This window comes from Grammomys surdaster, unplaced genomic scaffold (assembly GCF_004785775.1).
Source record: "Grammomys surdaster isolate TR1022 unplaced genomic scaffold, NIH_TR_1.0 334, whole genome shotgun sequence".
In the NCBI taxonomy this organism is placed as follows: Eukaryota; Metazoa; Chordata; class Mammalia; order Rodentia; family Muridae; genus Grammomys; species Grammomys surdaster.
Window position 1 is genome coordinate 3,663,792 of NW_021604753.1, and position 24,860 is coordinate 3,688,651.

General features: G+C 49.7%; 2 protein-coding genes across 9 annotated transcripts in view; one reads left to right on the plus strand and one right to left on the minus strand.

The window, feature by feature from the left end:
- Positions 1-1,928: 1,928 nt before the first annotated feature.
- Dexi (Dexi homolog) lies at positions 1,929-14,064 on the plus strand. Of its 3 annotated transcripts, none has more exons than XM_028778365.1 (3): positions 1,929-2,379; positions 5,109-5,262; positions 13,458-14,064. In XM_028778365.1, exon 1 carries the CDS (start codon positions 1,961-1,963, stop codon positions 2,246-2,248), a length of 288 nt encoding a protein of 95 aa, XP_028634198.1. In that variant the 5' UTR covers positions 1,929-1,960; the 3' UTR covers positions 2,249-2,379; positions 5,109-5,262; positions 13,458-14,064. The 3 variants fall into 3 exon arrangements, with proteins under 3 accessions (XP_028634198.1, XP_028634199.1, XP_028634200.1); XM_028778366.1 differs by having other exon boundaries at positions 5,171-5,262; XM_028778367.1 differs by lacking the exon at positions 5,109-5,262.
- Ciita (class II major histocompatibility complex transactivator) overlaps positions 13,238-24,860 on the minus strand; it is a 50,064-nt gene continuing 38,441 nt past the window's right edge. For 4 of the 6 annotated variants that reach the window (XM_028778361.1, XM_028778359.1, XM_028778364.1 and 1 more), the window contains exons 15-19: positions 23,137-23,223; positions 20,244-20,327; positions 20,051-20,134; positions 18,790-18,886; positions 13,238-18,286 (exon numbers count right to left, since the gene is read on the minus strand). In XM_028778361.1, coding sequence (XP_028634194.1) covers positions 18,811-18,886; positions 20,051-20,134; positions 20,244-20,327; positions 23,137-23,223 — 331 coding nt within the window. In that variant the 3' untranslated portion in view covers positions 13,238-18,286; positions 18,790-18,810. Of the gene's footprint in view, positions 18,287-18,341; positions 18,487-18,789; positions 18,887-20,050; positions 20,135-20,243; positions 20,328-23,136; positions 23,224-24,860 lie in introns of those variants that run through there. The other 2 variants (XM_028778360.1, XM_028778362.1) reach the window with 2 other exon arrangements.

Sequence of the window (24,860 nt, forward strand, 5' to 3'; positions counted from 1 at the left end):
GCAGGATTCAAGCCCAGGTATCCTTGCTTGCTTCTGTTGACAAATCCAATCAGTAACATCTTTGTTTTTCCTTAAAAACTTTTCCTTTGCACTTTAGTCTTAAAACATTTTGTAAAGATGTAAGCAGCAATGTAAACACAGATGTAAAGCTAACCACAATGTACTTTCAGAGGTTTCTTCTGGTTGTCATCTAAAATCCATGCCATTTCCCAACTAATTCAGTAAGAAAGGAAGGAACTCTAAGCTCTCCATGTGAGGTCACACACACCTGGATTTCCTTCCTGGATTGGAAGTGGGGACCTCTGTGGAATGCAAGACTTTGTGCCTCACGTCTGCTCATTTACCATCTCTACAGCTCATAGCTAATAACTCTGTGGCAGCCCACAGTCCTAAGAAAAGAATTAGTCAACCAATGTTCTCTCCAGGGCCCAGAACAACACAGCAGGTTTTTAAATGAATATTGATAGAGTGAATAAATGATGGTTTGCATTGCTTCCAAGAATTAGAGAAATGGAGGCCAGCATAAAGCTAATGGTTTCCCAAGTGAGTCATGAGAGAAGAAGAACAGGTCTAACCTCCAAAAAAATGACCCAGATTCAGCAGCTTCAAGAATCTATTTCTATGGGATTTGGTTTCCTCATCTGTGAAAAGGGAACATACTATATTGCCTTGTCCAGCTCCTATAAAGTTAAGTATGACCTTAGATTAAAGGTCTTTTTAAGAGTTGAGGATAAGTTTTAATCCCAGCACTCAGGAGACAGAGGCAATGGAACTCTATGAGGTCTGGAGCAGCCTGGTCTATAGCCAATTTCAGGCCAGCCAGAGGCTGGTTTTGTGGGATTTGGGGGTTTTGATATTTTTTTCAAAAGCTGAGAATGTAGCTCAGAGGTAGTGCTACATCTTGCCTACATCTTGCACACACAAGACCTTGGTTTTGATCTCTGGCTGTTTAAACCCGGATGGAAGACACCTTGAGCAAACGTTCTCCTAACGAAGCACAGGGATGTTCTGTGAACAGAGAACTCTGAGCAGATATATATACTTAGCATTATTGGTTTTTTTTTTTAAACATGGACTGCAACGTAAAAGGAAACAATAAGCAACCATATTGGCAGAAGATCTGACCTGCTTGTGGTGCTCTCCATCCACGTGCCACGGAACTCTATAATGCCGCTGTCAAAGGCACTCAATGATTGATTTTTCTTACCATACCGTGAAAAAGAAAAAAACAAAAGCCCTTTGGGAATATATAAGATTTTCAGTGGAATTTCCAGCATTCCTTTTCTACCTGGCATCATTTAATAGGGGGAAAACTAAGTTCCAAAAAGGTGACGCACCATACCTAAGTTCTAGATGCAGAGTCTAGGGAGTGCCAACTGCAGAGGAGCAATTTAGAGACTGGAGCACCTCCCATGGGGAGGAGCAAAGGAGTACCCGTCCCCGGACTGCTCGAGCCAATAAGCGTGGAGCACTGAGCTAGCCAATGAATGCGGGCGAGCATGCGACTGGCCAATGAACGAACAGTCTCTGGATAGGCGGTGCTGGGAAGCAACAGAGCGACGCCGCGGCCGCAGCGATGGATAGTGAGCCTGCGGGGGCGCCGACGGGGCCTGAGGAGCGCCTTGGGGAGACAGCAGCGGGGACCCGGCTTCAACTCTGAGCTGCGGCGAGGGCGCGCGAGCGCGGCGCACCAAGCGAGCCGCGGGCCACTTCTAGGGGAGCCCTGAGGGGCGAGCGGCCCGTGTGGCCGGCATCCCGATCCCGCGGCTCCGTGACTCGGCCCTGAGCATCTCGGGGGTCAAGGAGTGTCTTCAGAGGCCACCCGGGGCCCAGCGCTGCCGCCACCGAGCCCCGGGGCGCCCCCTGGATGGCCAAGTTGCCCCTTCGCCGGCCGCCCAGGCGCCGCAGCGGCTGAGGTCGCTGGGATCGCCTGGCCGCCGCCCCCATCGCCCGCCCCTGCATGCCCGGCGCCCGGGTCGCAGCCCATCTGGACGCTCTGGGCCCCCTGGTCTCGTACGTGCAGCCACCGCTGCTGCCCTCTATGTTCTACGTGGGCCTGTTCTTCGTCAATGTGCTGATCCTCTACTACGCCTTCCTCATGGAATACATCGTTCTCAATGTGGGCCTCGTCTTCCTGCCCGAGGACTTGGACCAGGCGCTGGTGGACCTCGGTGTTCTCTCAGACCCTGGCTCTGGCCTTTACGATGCCGACTCAGAGCTCGACGTCTTCGATGGATATTTGGAATAAGGTCTTGATTACCGTTTCCCACTTGCCTTCCACCATCCGCAACTCTTGGCCTGGACCAGCCGCCCGTATCATGCCGCTGCCACTGGTTGGGGGCACCATCTGGACAGGGATGGGACCCCAGGAAGAGGCCCGTAAGTGCCCTTGAGATGGGGTTGTATTGCAGGGAGGGAGAAGGTGGTGTCCTCAGGGCAGACTCATCCTTCCTCTAAGCCTTTGATTTCTCTGGCCACCTCCTCTGGATCTAACTCAGATGCTAGGAATAGTAGTGTTTGTTGGAGAGACTTCCCCCAAGGAAAGGGACTCGGGCTACGTGAACATTTGGAGTTATCATGCAATTTATCCCATGGCTTGTGCAAAAGCTCTATACCCAAAACCTTTTGAGGTGGAGCTATCAGCTCCTCCCCCAAGTCTTAGCCTGTCTTGTTGGTGACCTTGGGGTTTTGGGCAATGCTTACTTGTCCTGAAAGGATAGACTGGTGTCATAAGGGGCACTGGTTACTTTTGTTCTATGGCCTCTTGAGGGACTAGTTAAACTTGGGCTTCTGGCCAAGCCTGTGAGAATGGAAACCTTCAGCAAACAACGCAGTGCTTCCTTTTGGCAGTGTTTCTGCTGCTGTGTTTGGAGTCAGGTTTCAGAGATCCTGGGTTGTTGGTACCGCAGCTTAGATCCGCAGAGGCTGTCAGCTTCTTAGGCTGCTGCTCTGGAGCAGGCAGGCAGTTCTGAGCTGGTGCTGGCTTTGTCTGCAGCATTTGCAAGGCCTCCCAGGACCCTAGGGTCAGCAGAAGGAACCACAGGGTGGTCGCACCGAAGACCTGCCTTTGGGTTTCTGCCAAAAAGCTTTGTTATATGTTAGAGAAGGAGGAATAAGACCGGCTAAAGTCTCCCAACAAGGGAGAGGGGACAGCTGGTCTGTCTGAGAGAATGTTTGTGCCAGGTAAGCTGTTGGGTCCAGTGAGGTGTCATGGGGCAGGCCTAGCCCTGGCAGGCATCCCAGCTGGGGAATGCTAGGATTGGGCAGGCCATAGAGTCTGAGTGGCAATGAAGAAGCATATGGAGCTGGTGGGCAGGGGCTCCTTTTCAATAATAGATACTAATGTCACCCCAAGGAGGCATTTGCCCCTCCTCTCCTGTGTTACCTGATTGCCAACATTGCCATAAGTGAGTGTCTTAGTTTGTGGCGCTGTGCCAGTATACCATGGCTCAAACAGGATAGTTTTCCAAAGGGCACTAATCCCACTAGAGAGCTCCACCCTCATGACACTGTCACTGCAGGCTTTCAACAGTGGAATTTGGGGACACATAGTCTGTCTGTTGTAGAAATAATGCAGAGTAAGCGGGACATACTTGGGGACAAGCAGTGATGTCTTTGAAGAGCTCTTTAGTAAGTTTAGTAGTATCAGCACAGGGGCCAAGTGCCAGGCAGGGCCTTCCTCCCAGCATGGCATCCGTTCTCCCATGGAACAAATACCTATTTGTTGAGTAGTCGGCGAGCAGAGGCAGATGGGACCTGGCGTTCAGGCCTTCCATGAGGAACACAGTGGACACCTAGACACATGGTGAGCTGTGAGAAGTTTAGAGGCTATGTTGCTGTGCTCGCTGTTTGTACAGCAGCTGGCCTCTGGCAGATGCTCTGTGTGAAGTGACCACAAGAGCAGAATAGGCACAGGCTGCTTTAGTTAGAGAGTGAGGGAAGACCTCTTTGAAGGGATGGTAAATATGAGCCGAGGCCAGAATTTATAGAAGGAGCCAGACAGAGACCTCTGGAGCAAAGCAGTCTGGGTAGAGGGAATTGTTAGTACCCATACCCCGAGTCAGGAAAGGTGTGGTTTATTCAGCAGCCAAAGGGAGGCGAGAGATACAAACTTGTAAAAGATGTCAGTGGTGGGCCATAGATGGCATGGCCAAGAGCAGTTTAGTGTCCAGTGACGGTCCTAGGCAGGACATGACAGTCCAGCTCATGTTCTGTCAGATGTCTGGCAGCTGTGAGCAGAATGAGCTCAAGGGACAAGTGTAGGAGCAGGAAGGCCAGTGGGGGCGCTGTTAGTTATCCAGCCAGAGGTGACAGGTGACTGGAAAAGACCTGAGTAGAGACCACAGACCAGTCCTGCTTCTAGGCCTTCTGTATGTTCTCATGTGTAGTCATACAATAAGCATTGGCCCTCCTTTTTCTCTCAGAGTCTAGGCTCAGCCCCTGTGATCCCAAGTTACATCTCTGTCTTTGAGCCAAGTAGACTCTCAGGCAGTATAACTCGGTGAAAAGGTCTTATTTTATCTTCTTACCATATCAGCAGAAACATTCCTGCTTCCAACTGAAAACATTGGCATAGTCTAAGCTCAAACCCAGAGCCCAAATGCTTTGACATGCTGCGCAACAAATGCTGCGTGAGCTGCATCACCAAGAAGCATTTCTTTGAGACACTCTTGGCTGACCCTAGGGAGGATAAGGGATATAGAAAGTCCCCCTTCAAGGGCTGGAGACTAATGAAACCACACACTACACTACCTGTCCCCCAATCCAAGCTAGAAGACCTTAGTCCCAGGGCCAGAAAGGCAAGGCCCAGTGGATGCAGGAGGGATGACTGGCAGCAACCTGATGTGAAGTGACCCAGCCTTGCCTCCTGGCCCTTTCCATACACAGGAGCCCCTGGCCAGGGCTGCTTATTCCCACTCATGCTTATGTGCACCTGTGTTCTAACAAGCCAGACCAGGAGACACAAACAGAGGACACACAAGGCAGTAGGGTCTGGGGGAATCTCAGCAAGAAGAAGATATGTTTACTGAGCACCTATTTGAAGAGCCAATGTACAGTCAAGTTTAAGAGCAGTAACTCTAAACTGATTTTCTTGATTCAAATTGCAGGCATAGCCAGTCTTTGGAATGCCATTTAACTCCACATGTTGGTGGCCTCTTTTACAAAACAGGGGTAATGAAAACCTGCCTTGTTGAGAGGACAGAAAGTTGGACCTCCCTGCATGGTAACTGGTCCATGAACATCAACCACTGTTATAGACAGGTAGGTGCAGCCCGAATCATCTGACCTCACCTGCCTTGTGTATTAATATTCATGTCCCATGACTAACAAAAGGACCAGAGACTAACAAAATGGGCTCAGAGAACATGCCCATTGGTGTACACACACACACACACACACACACACACCCCTCTGTCTTCCTGCCTATCTGGGCCCTAGAGACTTTTTCTCATGCCCATAGTCCCCAGGGCACTGGTTCTAGAGCTCTGGAAAGTGGCCTCTGCAGTTTCTACAGTGTTCATTGTGGTCCGGGGGAGTAGAGGATGGAGCTCCTTCATGGCCTGGGAACCATAGTGGGGTATGTATGTGTGTCGGAGTTGGAGTGGGGGTTACTGACAGGTTAGAGAGGCACCTTAGCCTGGTTAATTACTTTAGAGTCATAACAGGTGGCGAGTGCCTACTGGACCTCCCTTGGCATATGAGGTACTGTAGAAGAGACACCATCTCTGGTCAGAGTCTGTGTGGCCTGGTACAGTGTGACTGTGGTGTAAGGGTGACCGATTCCTTGATCTGGCTTCCTCTCAGGCCTCAGATGGCTCACCTGGGGACTATGGCTGCTTTCTCAGCCTGCCTTGTCAGACTATAACCTGTACTGTCAGCATGTACCCAGCAGAGCATGCTACTGGACAACTGGAATGCCCATTACTTCCCTGGGGACACCCATATATTCAGATCCCAGTTGTGGGAGACCTACTGGTAGCCTGGATCAGGGTGAGGGAAGATGCAGAACAACAGGAAGGAGGCTAAGGCAAGATGGTCTAGAGGTGTGGGGACAGGGGAATGCCCTGCTCTGGCGCGAGAGACACGTAGAAAGGCCCCTGATCACAGTGTTTCAGTGGTCTTTGGGAAGAGGAAGTCTCCAGGCCAGCTGAGATGCCAATGGCCTCATACCTGGAGATTCCAGTCAGAAAAGTGGGGCCTCCATATCATGTTCTCCTCTCAGCCCTGGGACCTGTTTAGCTGAATGAAAAACATGGGGCTTCTGTCAGATATTACTGCTGCCTTCATCCTAGAACTTCTGAGAACACCGGCTACATGTGGGAAATCAAAATCACACTGAAAGACACAGACTTTTTATTTTTATTTTTGAGACAGGATCTCACTGTGTGGCTCCAACTGGCCTTAAATTCAGGATCTTGCTCCTGCCTTCTGCCTGCTGAGTTAACTCAGCATTGCAAGTAAGGAAACTGAAGACTGGAAAGTGAGGGGCCCAGAGACCAAAGCCAAATAAGGTGGCTGTGTCTCCTGCACAGCACAGTGGGCACCAGGAAGCAGAAGAGCCTCCCATGACCATTGTTATAAAGAATGCCTGTGCTCCCTTCAGCAGAGGCTGCCTGCCAGCCAGTATTTCTGCTCATGTGCTAAGTGCAAGCTCACATTCTTCTCTGAGCACACCTATGCATGCACATGAACACTCACATACACATGTGGACAGTCGTGTTCGAAACCATTTGTGGGTGCATTACAGACATGATGTTCCTCTGTTCCTGAATATTTTGGTTTGTATGTTCCTAAAACAAGGATCTACTTGGTATCTGTAGTGTCCTTGTCAAAGCCAGCAAAATGTCATTGTCTTTTTGAGATGGGGTCTTCTATAACCCAAGACTGGCCTAGAACTCCTGGTCCTCCTGCTCTTATCTCCCAAGCACTGGATTACAGTTGGGTGTCACCACGCCTGACTGAAATCAGCAAGTGGGCAGGGACAGGACCTGGGAGCACTCTGCTCTATGGCTTTAGTCACATCTTTTTATCTGTCCCAGGAATGTCCTTTAATGATAAAAGTACTAGATTTAAGGTCACTGCTTTCTTTATTCTCGACCAACTGTTCAGCCTGTCTATGTCTTGGTGTGACATTGGCAGTATGCAAGTGGCTGGTGTGGCATTTGTGGGCTATCTCTGCCTGGGGTTGTCTGGTATCTATTTGAGCTCAGGATTCCATTCAGGTGATGTGATCTTGGCAGGAAGAGAGTGTGTCCTCAGTGCAGAATTCTGAAAGCCAAACATCCCCTGTACCATGCTGGTCCTGTTAGCTTTAGTGATGTGAGCCAGGTCTCTCCACCGCTGAGTTACTGCTTTTCCTTTTAGAGTTTAAGGTAAATAATGCCTGTTTTAGTGCTTCCTTGGTTTAAAAAAAAAACAAAACAAAAGTTGAGTACACCTTTAACCTCAGAACTGCAGAATCTCTGAATTCAAGGCCAGGCTGGTACACAGGTTGATTTCCAGGTCACCCAGGACTATACAGAGAAACCCTGTCTCGAAAAACAAACCACCACAACAAATCCAAACAAACTAAAGAACAGCAGCCACAAAAAAGCCACATGCTTTCTCATGTGGACTTTGGCCCTGTACTTCCTGTCTAGCCTCCGGTGGCCTTGGGCTTCCTCTCCTGCTGCTTCCACCTCCCAAATGCTGGGGCTGTAGTCACTGTAGGTCACTGCACCTGCTTTGTGCGTGTAGATGTGTACCACAGTGCCCAGTGTAGGTGGATGGAAACCAGCTCATCGTGAGCACTAGGAAAGCACTCTGCCAACTGAACTATAGCCCCAGGCCCTCTAGACTGTATTTTACCATTTTTTAGGTGTTTCTGAGTATCCAGCCCAGTGCCTCACATATCCTACTACTGAGGTGCACCCCCAGACTACATGGATTTATTATTAAGTGAATGCTATGTCACCATGAGAAGGAAACCACCCTCCAAAGTCATTAACTTCTGGCCAAGTAGTAAAGTCAGCTAATGGTGAGAGCTGGGCCTGCTCTGTGTATTGAGCTGGTACTACCAGATGAAGGTTCCTAGCACCAACCTAGAACTTTCTCTGCGAAGTAGTGAGGCTTGACCTAGAGCCGCAGAGCAATCTGTATGTTTGGTATTGATGTGTGATTATTCTAGCCATTTCACATGACCTCTAAAATTGTTTTCTAGAGTTTTTGTAGTCCTACACATTTGGGGTTTAAACCCCAGTTCTACCAACACTTTGGATGAGTGACATCACCTCCCCCAAGCCTCAGTTTCCTTGTCTGTAAATTGGGAATAGTGGAACGTGCCTGGGGGCTTACAGTGATTGAGTGGGTTGATAGTGATGTTTTGGTAACTTGTTAATGATGAGTGCAGCACCATGTGATGCGTTAGACCAAGGGACCCTTACCCCAGAAACCCCCCCCCTTTATTGGGGTTCCGTGTTCTTCTGGAGCCAGTAACCAGAAGTGAGTATCACTATGGACTTCCTGTGAAGCAGACTGGGGTTGGCAATGCTTGGTACCCACTGAGAGTCAACTGATGCCGACGCCTTTGCAGCTGTCATAAAGGAAGGCCTCCTCCCCAGGCTTCCTGCCTGGAAGGGACCTTGGCTGAGAGGCTAGAACTGGTTGCCTCTCCCACAAAGCTTCCCTGTGTCACCTTTGGATGGTCACTTAGAAGGCTTCATTAGGTACTGAGGGAAACTGAGGCTTGGGGCAGTTTGATGACTCACCTTAGACGCCCAGCTATGAGCCATCCACAATTGCCCAGCATTTCCAAAGTGAGGCGCTGGGCTGGAGGAATCCCTGTGAGGTACCAGAGGAGTCAGGCTCACGGTGCCCTAGCCTTCCTGTTTTGTTCTTTCTCTGGCTATAGGCGTCCTCTTCACTGTTTCCTTGGCATTACCCCATTACATTTTTTTTTTAAATTACAAGTGCTGTTTTTTTTTTTCATAGTTATGACAAAGGCAAGAAGATCATGAATTTGAGGCCAGCCAATAGTTGTATTAAGACTCTACATCAAAACAATAAAAATACTCTTGAATTGGGCCGGATGAAGTGGCTAGTACCTCTGATTTTAGCACTGGAGAGGCTGAGGCAGAAATCAGAACTCTAGTCCAGCCCTGGCTACTGTCTCAGAGAGGAAAAAAAAGAAGTTGCACAAAACTACATTGTTGGGGCTTGTGAGATGGCTCAGCAGGTAAAAGCACTTGCTGCCAAACCTAGTGACCTGAACCCCAGGACATACCCGGGAGAAGGAGACCTGTCTCGTGAACACTGTCCTCGGACATCTATAGTCATGCCCTGGCAGGTGGATGAAATCTATTTTAGACTTGCTTCAGTCCCTCCAGGCGTTTCATTACTGTACTCCAATAGCGTAGAAGCCAAAACACTCTGGGCCAGGTGTTCTAGAGGGGATACTCAGCCTGTCCGAATGCGTAATGTCCAGGTGGTGTGTGACAGCCACAGGAGCTCCTGGGCAGGCAAATGAAGGGAATCGGGGCAGCTGCAGACACTCTAGATGGCCCACAGTAATGAGCACATATAGCCAGCGTGGGGGTGGAATCCAGGCCTGAGACGCCAGCTCTCATCTAGGACTGACCCGTGTGGAGATTGGAAGCTTCTCTCCTCTTCTGTCCTTGCAGCTGCCAGGGAGGTGGCCTCATGCTACACAGTCTGCCTTTAGCACAGAGATCCCAGATGTCTGCAGAACTGGGCAATTTTGGGTATGTGGAGAAAGTGGGGTGTGCCGTGGGTTTCTAGAAGGTTGTCTATAAGAGAAACATAGTCCGTGCCCTGAGAAGGCTGTCTTCTGCTTCCCACCGACCACCTTCACCTTTTATTTTTTTTACGTTTATTCATGTATGCAGGGGTGAGCATGGGTATGCCATGGTGCACATGTGGATGTCAGAGAGAAACTTGTAAAAGTTGGGTTTTTCCTTCTACCGTGTGGATCCTGGGATCAAACTAAGGAAATCGGGCTTGGTAGCAAGTACATACATCAGCTAAGCCACATTGCTGGCCCTGAATTATTTTTTGATATGGTTGTTTGCTTTAAGTCAACTTTAAAAAATTATTTATTATGCATCTGTTCCTATGTGAGTCCATGTGCATGTAGGGGACCATGGAGGTCAGAAGAGGGCATTGGATTCTATGGTACTGGAGTTATAGGTAATTCTAAACCACCATGTGGGTTCTGGGAACAGAACCTGGGTCCCCTGCAAGAGTAGCAAATGCTCTTAACCACCGAACCATCTCTCCAGTCCTTAAATTGGCTTTTAAGAGAAAAAACAAAACAGCTTTAAAGGCAAGGAACTTGAGTTATCAGGCACCTGGCATCACTGGCTATCACTAACAGACTCAGCAGCACCTACTGAGGACAAAAGGCTCAGTGAGGCCAGCAGCTTCTGGGACTCCTGTGCAGTCACAGGACTGGTCGGAAGTGAGGCGTCCTCAGTGGTCCCTGTCCCATCCCTGCCCTGGGCTGGGACACCCAGGAGGGGGAATCTCAGTGAATTATTCTGCTGCAGGCTTCTGAACATGAAGGCTTCTAAGACTACTGTGTCTCCCCAAGGCTCGTTGGAGGGAAGAGAGACCATAAGTAGGCTCTGGTATGATGGGACAAGAGTCTCAGAAAGCCTTTCTGGAAGCCCCAATGTAGCTACAGCCCCTGCTTCCCACAGGGTCTGTGGGCAGGTGGGAGGGACAGATGGGTGGAGGGCCTGTCTGTGGGAGGGTCAGTGGGAACCAGAGGAGGTTCCTGACGTGGTAGAGCGTATTCCCAGTTGGCCGTCAGCAGATAAGTCTGGTAGAGGATGGGAGAAACTTCAGCATATAGCTCCAACCCCCGCCATGTTGAGAACCACAGGAGACGATATGCCTTGTCTTCTGTGGGGTGCCCTTCCTGTGCAGCGCAGCCCTGTGTGGATCTCCAGCGGTGCTCATACCTCGTCCTATCTTTGAGAGGGTTGCTTCAAGCTAAAGTTGCTCACAACTTGTCTCAGTGCCTGGCCCTGTCTTCTAGCTTGTAAACATGCATGGGGCCCAAGCATGTAAAACATGGATGTGAACAGGAACCGGAAGTACACTTGCTCTGTTTGTGGGCTCATACTCAATGGTCCAGCCTGGCCTCAAACTCAGTCTTACCCTGTAGCCCAGGCTGGCCTCTAAGCTGCCATTCTCTGAACTTGGCTTCCTAGTGCTGGAAACACAGGGCCAGGGCACCACAGCTAGGCAGCTTTCGGTACTTCTGAGCTGAGCATCTTTTAATGAGTATCTTATGCTTTCTGGGCCTTGGTGTCTTTATCTGTCCAACAGACTTAACAATATCAACTCATGGGCTGGTAAGGAGGGTGGAGATAGCCATGAGCCCTTGGGCTTATTTGGGAGGAGATCTCAGGAACTCCATGCTCTGGAGAGTGGGAAGTGAGGCCAGCAAGATAGACTGGTGGGCACTAAGCAGACTACTACTGTAGTCTGGGGCTCAGTCCTGCTCAGAAGCCCCAGGAGCCAGAATGGGGTACCTTGATGTCACCCCAGGTACCAGTGAGGGGCCTAGGGTGTGAGTACACTACCTTCCTGGCAGTCACTGGTGGGAAGAGCTTGTTGTGGAAGTCATTAACTCTCTTGGCCAGTCATTCTCTGGAAACAGGACATAGGTCTCGGGATCAGGGTACCCAGGGCTGGGGAAGGTAGGCAGAAGGATGAGACATGTTGCATGACAAGAGTGTCAGGTGCAGTGGCAACCTTGACTGAGATTGTCCCCATTTGTTCCCAGTGCAGTGCCAGCTCTGCCTGCACTACCTGTGGAACTGCAGGAAACTCCCCTGCTTCCCTAAGCCTCTGTTTGAAACCTGTAAAATGAGGAGAGGTGCGGTTCCTGGTGGACATGGTTATGCCTGCTTATTGGCTCTCGGAAGTAGGTGGGGACAGTTTTAGCAGACATGATGGACTGGAGGTGCTACCAGCTTTTGCTGGTTGGGGGCTAGAGCTACTGCTAACTCTGTGACACCGATGATCACCACACGCACTCCTGAATGTTATTTAGCAGGACACACGCATGTTTCACAGAGATCAGTCCTCATGATGCTCAGGGCTGTTTGTAGAAGGAAGAGTCTGAGGTGGGCTAAAAGTAGGGGGACTTGGGTACCTCACTGTTACAGAGATGCTGATGACAGCTAAACGTGGGATTGAGGAGACTGGAGGAGACAACCTGACGTAGGGCCAGGCCTTACAAGCGATGCTGTGTCATAGAGAGAAGAGCCAAGTAGGGGCACAAAGTTGACTGGCTGCCTTCCTGTAAGCACAGCGCTTTCCCAGTGAGATGGGAGGCACTGCCCACTCCCTGCCCCCACTTGATCTCCCTTTTGGCTGAGATCCTTCTCTGACTATAGCATCTTTTTCCTCGTTCTAAGCACCTGGCCAGCCCTCCTTTACCATGGAAAAGTACCATGGTTCTCCAGAATCATAGACATGAAGCAAACTCCTTGATAAGAACTGGAAACAAGCCCCAGGGAGCTAGGGATGTAGCTCAGTTGTTAGAATGCTCACTCAGCATGGGCTCCAGCGACCCTGAGTTCCTTTTCTAGCAGTGCACTTGTGAGGTGGAGGCAGAAGAATCAGAAATTGAAGGCTATCCTGGGCTACCTACATGAGACCCTGCCTCAAAAACAAAAACCAGCAGGAAATGATAGGAAATGGGTTGGGGGAGGAGGCGCGAGCGGACCTTGTGCTAGCTAAGGTACTGAGGTGCGAGCGGACCTTGTGCTAGCTAAGGTACTGGTGACGGTTAGTGGGCTAATGGCTGCTGGTGGAGTGGGACTCATTTTCTTCAGTGATGTGTAGCTGCTAGTCAGTTCCTGCAAACGATTCCTCAATCATGTCCATGCAGGCAACCCCAGTCACACTCAGTCACCGTAAAAAGAGATGCTAACGTGGAAAGCAAGAGGAATAGAGGAAAGACAGTATGAAAGAGGAAAGGAGAGGAAATATCCTGCTACATTATATACGTGTATGAACTTGTCAAAGAATTAAAAGTTATTCTTAAAGGTCTGGAGAGATGGCTCTGCAGTTAAGAGCACTGAATGGTCTTCCAGAGTACCTGGGTTTAATTCACAGCACCCCATATATCAGTTTACATCTGTCTGTAACTACAAGCTCTAACACCCTCACACAAACGTCCATGCAGGCAAAACACCAATGCACATAAAGTAAAAAACAGATAAAGTTTTTGAAAGATAGATACATTTTTAAAAATTAAGAAATTGTTTTTATAAGGAATGAAGAAGGTAGAGGAAAAGTCTCCCCAGCCTGAGCATGGGGCTCTGGAGAGTCTAGAACCAAAGGGTTGGAGCAAGTCTTCCTCGCCCACCCCAGCTGCAGGAGACAGCCCAGCCTGAGGTCCCATGGCCCTGGTGATAACTGTCCTTTGTCTTCTTGGTTAGGCCTGCTCGTGCCAACAACCGGGTTCCTGCCCCAACCCAGGCGTCTGCCAGGAGAAGTGAGGACTCAGTGCCAGGATGGGGAGTTGCCAGGACCTCCGAAGGCCTCGCCTGCCAGCTGGCTCTTCGCTGTCCTGGATCTGGCTTGTGACTCGCCACCTTTGTGATGGATGTTTACAGGAACCCAACCAGATGTCACCTCTCTGCACTTCACCCCCAGCTGCACCTGCCTCCCCCACTTAACCCCTGGGAAGGACATGGAGAGCTGAAGTGGTAAAGGGACTCATACGTAGGCTGCTCTGTCAGCATCGTGTGGTGCCAGGCGACCTTAAGCCTGGGAACACTTCAGACCCAAGACTGTGGATCACAGTTTCAGGGAGTCACTCTGAAGAGGGCTGTGCCAGGGCCCAGGCAGGGTTTAACCTCTCCAGGTTGACAGAACTGAGATACTGCACTGGAGAAAGCCATGCTGTCTCTGGCTAGAAATCTATTTTTGGAAGTGTGAGTGGTGTGCAAAGTGTGAATGATGTAGATCCTTGATTTCCATAAACCTGTAAAAGCAATACTTAGAGGCTGACTTATTTCATTAAAAAAATGTAAGCAAATCCAATCGCCTTTGCTTTGTCTGGTTGCTGCTGCTGCTGCTATTCTGTGTGTGTGTGTGCGTGTGCATATGTGTGTGTTGAATTTTAGAGATGGGGCATCATGGTTGACAGTTGGCAGGAGATGCAATCAGAGACTAGGGAACTCACTCTAGAAAGGCTGCCTCCTCTTATCTTCTCAAAGCCCAAGTTCTGGTGGAAAGCTAGGTCGTCTTGGGGAGCTTGGTCCTGAGTCTCACAGAGGTGGCTGTGTGCTCTCCCACACATAAAGCCTAGGCTACACCTCCATTTAGGAGGAGGGAGTGGATGTGGTGGCACACACATTCAGTCCAGCTCTCAGGAAGCAGAGGCAAGCAGATCTCTAACCTTGCCCCACCTGTCTAACCAGGTCATAAAAGTGAGTTCCAAGCCAGCCAGGGCTATATAGTGACACCTTGCTTTAATATAATGTGTAAGAGGCTGGGGATATAATAACTCATTTGACAGAATGCTTATCTGGCTTGCACAAAGCCCTAGGCCCCAGCATCACATAAAATAGGCACAGTGAGGAGGCGTTCCAGAGGCAGAGACAAAAGAATCAGAAGTTTAAAGGGGAAAGCAGAAAGATCAGAAGTTCAAGGTCATCCTCAACTATATGTCCAGTTAGGAGCCAACCTGGGCTACATTGGATCCTGTCTCCAAAACCCACAAAAAATGGAGCTCTCTTCCCTAGTCTAACCTCGTTTAGAATATAGTTGTAGCCCTGCCCCAAAGCCATGTGCAATTCGGGCACATTGCATACCACAGATGTGAGCGACTGGGTACTCATGGGAGGATTCTGTGGCCCTCCTCGCCTCCATGATGGGATGAGATTTTTTGCAACATGGAATTTTTAATTTTGTTTAGCTGAATTTCCCAAAATGGCAGGGTTTTTTGGCTCCAAGGACAGTCACACATAACAGGAAGAGAGAAATCTTCCCTTGGAGAAAGGCCTGGAGGAAAGTCAGGGCACAAGGAGAGGCTTAGATTGAAAGTATACTGCATGGGCAGCCTGCCAATTCCCCCAGAACTGCTTTTTTGCATCCCAGGTGGGGCCTGGTGACCTATTCTAGCATGCCGCGCCCATACCCACAGAGATCCTTCACAGGGGTCACAACAAAGCCTTCCCTATGAACTTTCTAACATAGGACCCACAACCTACCTATCCCTGAGATGGCACCATGCTAATTACCAAAAGGGTCTCTAAACTGTTGCTGTTCTACTCCAGGCCCCACTCTGGTGCAACCCTCAAGTGTTCACTGCCCCAGAGCCTTCGTGCAGTGCATGGCCTGGCCAGCCACACCTAGCAGCTCTGTCTAGGAGGTGTCTTAAATTTGCTAAGATGCAAGATTTCCAGCACAGGAACCTAGAGCATCTTGTTCACGTGTGTCCTCAGTGCACATTACAGAAAGCCCCAACATGAGGCTGTGCTGAGGATTAGCCACCCTTCTCTCATTTACTGAGCTCCTACTGTGGGCATGGCTCCTGGCTGGGTATAGAGAGCCTAAGGATGATCAGAGCAGACAAAACCCTTGCTTCCCTAGAACTCACATCCTACACAGGCAGACAACAAAAGTTCAAGAAAGAAAATATTGAGGTAGAGATGGACAGCAGGGCACAGAGGAAAGAGACAGACAGATCTGCAGGAGAGTCTGTCCTGCAGAGTCCTGCAGGAAGTCAGCCACACAGAATCTGGGAAGGAACATTCCAGGCAGGAATAACACACGGGCAAAAGGAAGGCTGGGAGCTCCCGCATTGAGCTGTGTACTGGGTTTTTATTTGTTAATACAGAGCCTCCCTGTGTAACATAGACCAGGCTGGCCTTGAATTTACAGAGATCTGGGGTTAGAGGTGTATGCCACCACACATGACCTTTGTGGTCTTCAAGATATATTTATATGTATGAGTGTCTTGCCTATGTGTATATGTACACCAAGTGAACACAGTACCCACGGAGTCCACAAGAGGGCATTAGAACCCCTGTGCCAGGCATTGGTTTCAACTCTTAATTCTTTTTTTTAAATGGACTAGAGAAATGGCTCAGTGATTAAGAGCTCTTGCTGCCTTTGCAGGGGACCCAAGTTCTGTTCCCAGCACCAATATAGAGGCTCACCACCACCTGTAGTTCCAGTGCGTACACAGTGCACAGAAACTTTAGAGGAGAATGTGTGATCCTTAGTTCTTCCTTCCATAGTATGGTCCTGGGGATCAAGCCCAGCTCACCAGGCTTGTACCCCCTCAGCCATTTTGCTGACCCGTTTTATTAATATTGTTTTCACATTGAGTCTTTATATAATCCAGGAGAGGAGATACCGTGACTCTGCCCATTGCAAGGAAACTAAGGCACGGATGAAACTTGCCTTGCATATGTGACAAAATGGAGCCTGGAACCAGGCAGCTCAACCAAGAGTTGATGTTGTGCAGTCCTTTGGAGCCAAAGCACCTAAGATGCTTCCCAGCACACAGGATCAAGCCCCAGTGAGATTTGTTGGGTATTTACTATGTCCCTGGCACTATAGTGAGTCCTTACCTACTCAACTCATTAAAAGATGGCAGCCATCAGCACAGAGTAGTGAGAGACATTTTTGGCATCTCCAGACAGACCAAAGGCAGAGGTACAGATCTGCCTTCCTTCCTGACAGGTACAACAGATGCTTGGAGAGTGCCTCAGTGCTGTCCCCTGTGGCCACACAAATGGGACTTCCATGGGCCACCCCTGAGCCCGAGGTCCCGACAGTTCATAAGGTAATCCTGAGCTGCAGCTGGACCTGCCTCTCCACGAATCTCCCCGAGCAGCCATGCAGACCACCCCGACCCCAGGCCCTCTAGCCCAGTTCCCACTTCCTGGGATACGCCTGTCCTGCTGGCATCAGGGCGGGCATGCTGGAGCCACGCAGACAGCTCCGTCTGCCAAGACAAGAAAGCAAGCTGTCATTGTCCCGATGGAGGGATCAATGATGCCTGAGTTCAAAGGTGGTGTCCCAGAGAAAACAGGAATGGGCTAGCTGCAGCTAAGGCCGGCCAATTTGGCTACAGAGCTGCTCCCAGGATGCAGCATGCCCAGAATGCAGCACTCTCAAGATGCAGCAGGTCGGTAGGAGAGAACACTCCACTTTGTACAGTGGTCACTGCTTTCGTCCTCAGGCCCAGGAGTAAGAACTTTTCACTGCATCTCTGGAAGCTATGAAAATCTCCGCAGCAAAGACGCTCTCAGCAGTGGTGGGTTGCATGGTACATACATGGGTGCCTGCAGAGTGTTGTACAAACAATTCTGGGTGGCCTGGAGACCTGTTCTGAATAGTCTACAGATGCTCTCCTCACTTCTCCTCTCTGGGACATAGCTATAATGCCACAAGGAGGGCAAGCCCCAGCCAGCTGTCCCACAGTGTCACATGCCAGACACGCATGATTCCAGCCTGACTTCTGGGTTGGTGGGGACTGCTGAGCCTGCTGGCTGCTGGAGTGTGAATTGTTTTTTTGTTTGTCTGTTTTTGGTTTTGGTTTGCATTAGATGGGACAGAAGGTGTCCCCACATGGAACTCATGGGATAAACCAAGACCCAGAGCTCCAGTGAGTATAGCTGGTGCATTTAAAGCGTAGTGAGTGTGAAGGAGGCCAGAACTGCCTGCTGCAGCCCTGAAGTGGACCATTCCCCGGCTCTTGGTTCACATCCAAGGTCTGGGTCAGGCCTGACTCAGCTTTGACCTAAAGTTTATGAAAACAGTACCACGAGTAGAAAGAGCTGCCATTGGCTCCCTGTCACATCAAGAGGGCTGCAGGCCAGCATTGTCCTCAGCATCTTCAGAGCCTCTAGGAGGCCCTCTTGGGAGCGGTGGGAAGACATGCTTTCTCTACAGGCTGGCCCTGGCCTGGACAGGCAGGCGCTTGGATGCTTCAGTTCCTCACTCTGGCCTGGAATACTGAAGAGAAGGCCTTCGGCCTCCTGGGTGAGCCCAAGGAAGGCAGCCCAGGCCTGTCTGCCAGCTCACAGCCACAGCATGGGGCTGTCTTCCTACCTGGTGCTGTGAGAACCTGGAGCTGGTCTTGGAGCCTGCTGAGGAGCAAGACACGTGTCCATTCCTCATGTAGGCAGGGCCAACCCTGAGCCTGCAGGGCAGGGTGACAGGAAGCTGACTCTCATGGCCCATGGAAGAGCTGAGTCCACAGCGCCCAGTTCAAGGTCCAGCGTGGTCAGTGTCCCCAGAGTACATGCTGTGGGAGATCAGGAGAGGCAGGTGACTCCGTGAGCTTCCAGAGAAACAGCCTTGACAGAGGAGTAGGGGATGTCACAATGTGGGGGACTGAAGGAAAGGCTCGAGGACAATTACAACACAGGCCAGGGGAGAAAATGGACAGACACAGGGTGAGGGGACAATTGTCTTCATGTTGCTGGCAGGAAATCTATTAATTTCCTGTGAAGATGACACAGCAGTAAGAAAGACATAAAGCTTCAAAGGAAGGACTTCCCAGTGCCAAGGATGGGGATTGTAGGAGACTGGCTCAGCCAGTTTTTCCCTAGTCTTTAAGTCTGACCCCAGGGAGGTTCCTTGGCCCAAGTCCCCAAAGTCTGGAGAACACCTGCCAATTTGGAGACGGGATCGCTCCAGATGACACATGGATCCAGGACACCCAACCAGCCTTGCTTGATGCCCTTAGTCATCCCTTCACAAGGACAATGACCCAGATGTCTCCCTGCTGGATTCCAACATGGTTACCTTGTCCAGGGTACAGCAGGGTCATCTCAGGCTGATCCGGGCATCCAGATGCTGCAGGTGTTCTTGAACCCCAAAGGGGATAGTGGGTGTCCACATTCTGTGGAGGGGACATGGGACCCCAGGGCCAGGTTAGTGGAAATGTAGCAGGACGCCCGAGGACAAGCTGCCCACAAGCCTCCCACTCTGTCTAGAGCCTTAACCACACCCCACCTGGCAAGGCACGGACCCACACGGGGAGAACAGAAGGTTAGGACTCCCCCTTTCAGTCCCGATTTGCTGTGTGACCTTGCAAACGTCTACTCTGTCATATTCTCGTTCACTGTAAAACGGATCCTGTTACGGTTTCAGTTCGGTCCATCCTCCACAGGCTCATGTCCCCAGACTTGGGACACTAGCTTGAAAGCTGTGGCATCTTTAGGAGGTGGGGCCTGGATGGCAGAAGTAGGTCACTGTGGATGGATCTCTGAAGGCCATAGCCTGGCCAGTTCTAGCAGTTCACTGCTCCCTGCCAGCATGTGAGGAGCGGCAGTCAGGCACAATAGACTGCACGCCTTGTGACTGTGAGCACAGCTGCACCTCCCCCTTTCTTTTGCCTCTGTCAGGTATTATGGTCACAATGAGAAAGAAATTAGAGATGCCACCATCTATCTGAGAAGATGGGCACAACTGTGCACATCAAAGCCATCTGAAGAGCAGAAGGTGCTGGACCTGAAACATCAATGTGGCTTAATAAGTTTAAAGTTGGGCACAGTACATGCATCTATAGGACTCATACTCAGGAGGATGAGGCAGGGGAATTATGAGTTCAAGTGAAATTCTGTTTCAGAAACAAACAAAAGATGAATTTGCTACTTTTTATGGTCTAAGAATGACTGGATTAGGCAATTTCATATGATTTGCCCTGATGAAATATTTATTGAGTGTTTTGTGTGACAGTGTTGTCCTAAAAGTTTAGGGTGGGGATATGGATCAGGTGGTGGCCTGCTTGCCTAGCACACACCAAGTCCTGACTTTGGTCCCCAATGTCACATGAAATTGGTTGTGGCAGTGCATGCTTATAATTCCAGCACTTGGGAGCAGTCATCCTCACGAAACCCCACCCCATAACCGTTACAAGTCTTGTCTGCAGATATTACTGTCTTCATCCCTGAGGCCAGCAGGCAAATCACTTGTCACCCCAGGATCAGTTACTGCTTGGCAGGGTTGGGATTTGAATTTTAGAGACACACACATACTCCAGCCCTGGGGCAATGTGACTTACGCCAGTGTTTCCACCTGAGGGCACTTCTGAAGGCTGGAGGCCAGCTGCTGGGCACCAGCTGCCGTGAACTTGTTGAACTGGACACTGAAGAGAGAGACCCATCCTGAGGCGGGGCGACTCCCACCTTAACCCTTCTCACAGTGCAGGTGGGAGATCCTCTGCCTCCCAAATACCAATCAGCCCCTACACTCACTCCATCACCCGCAGGGACACCATGTCCGGAAGTACTTGTGCCAGGCTCTTGGCTCCTGTGTCACAGATGCAGTTATTGTACAAGCTGCCGGCAACAGAGGAAGGAAGAGGGGTTGGGATGCTGGACCAGCTCAGGCCCAGGAATAGCCACTCTCAACTGAGATTACTGCGCCATTCTATCTATCTATCTATCTATCTATCTATCTATCTATCTATCTATCTATCATCTATCTATCATCTATCTATCTATCTATCTATCTATCTATCTATCTATCTATCCAGACAAGGTCCCATGTATTCCCATACTGGCCTGGAACTTGGTATGTGGTCAAAGATGACCTTTAACTTCTGAGTCTCCTGCCTCTACCTCCTGAGTACTTGGATTTCAGTGTACCACATCCAGTTTATACAGTGTTGGAGATGAAATGAACCCCGGGCTTCATACCTGCTAAGCAAGCACTCTGCCAATGGATCTATATCCTCAGGCAGGTCCTACTGCTCCATTTTACAGATGGACTAATTGAGGCCCAGATTGTTGAGGCCGCTTATATGTAGTTCCACAGTGAGTTCAAGGTATAAAGGCATGGGCAGTAAGTTGTACACTGGGCTTGGTGACTCAGGCCTGTAATTCCAGCTACTTAGGAAACTGAGGCAGAGGGATTACAACATCAGGCCAGCCTGGGATACATGAGACCCTGTCTCAAATTAGAACTTTTTTTTTTTAATTTAATATATGTGTGTATGGGTGTTTTGCCTTTGTGTACTACTATGCTTCATATGGGTGTAGTGCCTGAGGAAGCCAGAAGAGGGCATTGGATTCCCCTGGGACTGGAGGTTACAGATGGTTGTGAGCCACCATGTGGGTGTTAGAAATGGAATCCAGGTTCTCTGCAAGAGCAGCCAGTGTTCTTAACTGCCATCTCCGCAGCCCCTCAAAAATAGAAAGTTAAGAAGAAGGCTGGGGTTATAGCTCAGTAGTAGAATGCTTATCCGGTATACATGAAGCAGCTTTGGGTTCCACACTCAGTAAAACACAGACACGCACATGCATACGCACATACACATGTATGTATGTACGCACCCCCGGAGGGCAGGAGGGAGGGAGGGGACAGGGGAGGAGGAGAGGGAAAGAGAGAGGGGGAGATGGAAAAAAAGGAAAGAGAGGGAAGAGAGGAGAGAAGGAGAAGGGGAGAGAGGGGAAAGACAGGGGGAAGGGGAAAGGAGAGAGAAGGAAAAGGAGAGGGAAAGAATGGGAGAGGGAAGGGATGGGAGAGGGAAGGGATGGGAGAGAGAGGGGAGGGGGGAGAGGGAGAGGGAGGGTAAGAGGGAGAGGGAGAGGGGAAGGGAAGGGAGAGAGGTCTTTGTCAGCCCAAAGCATTGAGACTATAAGGGAACAGCTCACCAGTTTCAAAGGCACGCCTCTCAGTTTCCTACCACAACATTGTTCATCTGTAGAATGGGTAGGAGGGGTCACTATAGGGAGAGCAGGTGGATTCTTGCTGGTTTATGCTATTGGCTACATGTCAACCAGGTCTCACAGTGTGACACAGAAACCGTTGAGGGCCATATGAGATACCACAGAAAATGAGCTGTGTTGGCCGTGGGAAGAAGAAAACCTGGAAACTCTGGGGACTTTGAAGTTGGAATGAATGTATTCACTATTATGAGATAGCCACAAGCCATTTGTAAGTCCAGTCTCAGGGACCTACTATCATCTCCTGGTCTCTGCAGGTACTGTGTGCATTTGTCATACAGGAGTATATGCAGACAAAACAGGCATAAACAAATAATATTTTTAAAAACTTTAAAGGAGGAAGCAAGCTGAGCGCCAGCGTTCACTGCTCTCTGCTTCTTGGCTACAGACACAGTGGGACTGTCGCCTTCCCATTCCTGCCACACACCTTCCCACCATCATGGGCTGTACCTCACACTGTGAGCCCAAAGAACTCCTTCCTTTCTTATGTTGTCTTTGTTTGGTATTAGTATGCCTTCCTGGCCCACTTGCTTGTGTGACCAAGACTTTCCTGACCTCCGACGCCCCCCTCCCCCGCCAAGACACCCATGTTAGGGAATACTGTACACTTAGCACAATCTAAGGGTGTTAGGTGGGTACCAAGTACATACATTATGAATTGTGCAGGGCATAACTCATTCATCATACAGAGGACTTGGGTGGAAGGATACAGGAGTAGCTGCCTCAGTAGAGGTGGATAGAAGACAGCTTTCCTAGAGCATGACTTAGGGAAGGAAATCCTTTCCCAGCTGGTCAGTCAAGAGCTGGTAGTGCTGAGATGAATGACTGACTGGGGCTCTGGTCCAAATTCAGTTCCTTTCTCAGTCCCCTAGTACCAAAAACTTGGCGAAAGGAATTTAGAAGTTGGAGATGCTACACTGAGCTCTTCCAGAAGGTGGCAGTGTAAGCACTGGCTGGAGCGATAGTGGACAGCCCAGAAGCCAGCACTGCAGGGCTCTCTCTAATTGACTCTTCCACCAGTAAGGGTCAACCATCTACTGCTCACTAGAGACAGGACTGGAGTATGACACATGATCTGTTGACATGGTTCATATTTTACAGATGAAGAAATAGAGACTTGGAACTAGTAAGCGACTTGCCCCAAGGCTGTGGTGATGTTCTACAAGACCTTGCAGCCAGCAAAATCCTACACCTCCTCCCCCTACATACACACACACACACACACACACACACACACACACACAGGCACACACACGCACACACACACACATGCACACACGCGCACCCACACACACACACGCGCGCACACATGCGCACACACACGCGCACACACACACACACACACACACACACGCGCGCGCACACATCCTACCTCCCCATCCCTGTCTCCCCAGCCCACTCAGCGGGGCACCTCACTCACCTCAGCCTTACGAGAGACTTGGCTAGGGCCGGTAGGGCTTCTGCAAGCTTGCAAGCACCCACATCAGTGATGCTGTTTTGGGACAGGCTAGGAGGACACAGAGGAAACGGTTCAGGACCCTTTCCCACTGGCTGGAAATGCACTTCCTCACCAGGGGCCTGTAGCCACATGCCCGTGATAGCCCGCCTTGGGAAGCATCATGGGTAATGAGGATGGGCCTACAGGAAAGAGCCCCCCTCCTTCACTTGCTGTCTAATTTGATAGTGCCCTTTCCCCTTAGGGCTGTTTTCCAGCTCTGCACACAGTAGGTACTTAATAAATGCTTATGTATCCAGGAATAGAAAGGAAGGGGGATGGAGGAGGGGCTGTCTGGAGGGAGGGGCTGTCTGGAGGGAGGGGCTGTCTGGAGGGAGATTTTGAGAGGAGGGGAGGATGCAGTCGGCATGTAAAGTGAATAAATACATATATAAATGAAAAAGTCAGAAGGAGGGAGGAGAAGGGAGGGAATCTCTCTTGTGGTGTACCTAGACCATTGTAAATTACAGAGACATCTACACTGTCCATCAAGGAAATTTACACACGAACCCTTGGGATAGTTTCAGCCTTCTTAACCTTGTTTATAACATGGAGTGTTCACAGATTTTTTAAATGTTTTGTTTGTTTGTTTTGTTGTGGGAATTGAAGCCAGGGCCTTGTGTGTGCTAGATAATTTGCTTTACCATCACTGTGTTCTCAGTAGTGTTATAATAATAATAGTAATTATTATTATTATTGTCATTTATATTGTGGAGTCGTGAATTAGAACTCCTTGAAAGACTCTGTGTTTGCAGAGACTGATTGTTGGATTGTGGAAAGGTAGGAAGAAGCCCAAGAACAGCCAGTCCTTTTCCCACCTCTGTCAGAACTAACATCCCGTGGCTGGTGGATAAAAACCTCTTAGAATCTATTAACTTAGCTGATCACTAGCTTCCGCCATCCAGAAGCTAAGATGACATCTTGGGCCTGTAGAAAAGCTTCCACCAATTAATGTACCTGATTCTCTGATGTTCCTACCAATATAATTTCTGTTTTGTTTTGTTGAGACAGGGTTTCTCTGTGTAGCCCTGGCTGTCCTGAAACTAACTCTGTAGACAAGGCTGGCCTTGAACTCACAGAGATCTGGCTGCCTCTGCCTCCGAAGTGCTGGAATTAAAGATGTGTACCACCACTGCCTTGCCCTGCTAATGTATTTTAAACTTGCTGGATTTATGACTATCTTTGTTCTGTAAAACTATAAAACTTCATGGAACTACCTCCAGGTTGGAACATGGAGTCTGGGGTGACCTGGATATGTGTTTCTGAGCCATGGTCACTCAAGATGGCTCCCAAATAAACTCTTAACCCCTTTTAGGAGGAGAACAGTGTTTCTGCATTGATACGCTTTTACATGACATCTGGAGACCAAACTCACATCTCCCGGCATGTGGGGCAAGAGTCTTCACCCTCTGAGGCATCTTATTGGCCCCCTTTACATTTTTTTGTTGTTGTTGTTCTGAGACACGGTGTCACTATGTAGCCCAGGCTGGCTTTGAACTCAAAGATCCTCCTGCTCCAGTCTCTCCAGTGCTGGGATCACAGGTGTATGCCCCCAGTTGTTCAATGGGAAATCATGTCCGTCTCCCACACACCTATTCCACCTTAACTTTCCAAAGAGTGGAACAGCTAAAGACAACTTCCACCACACA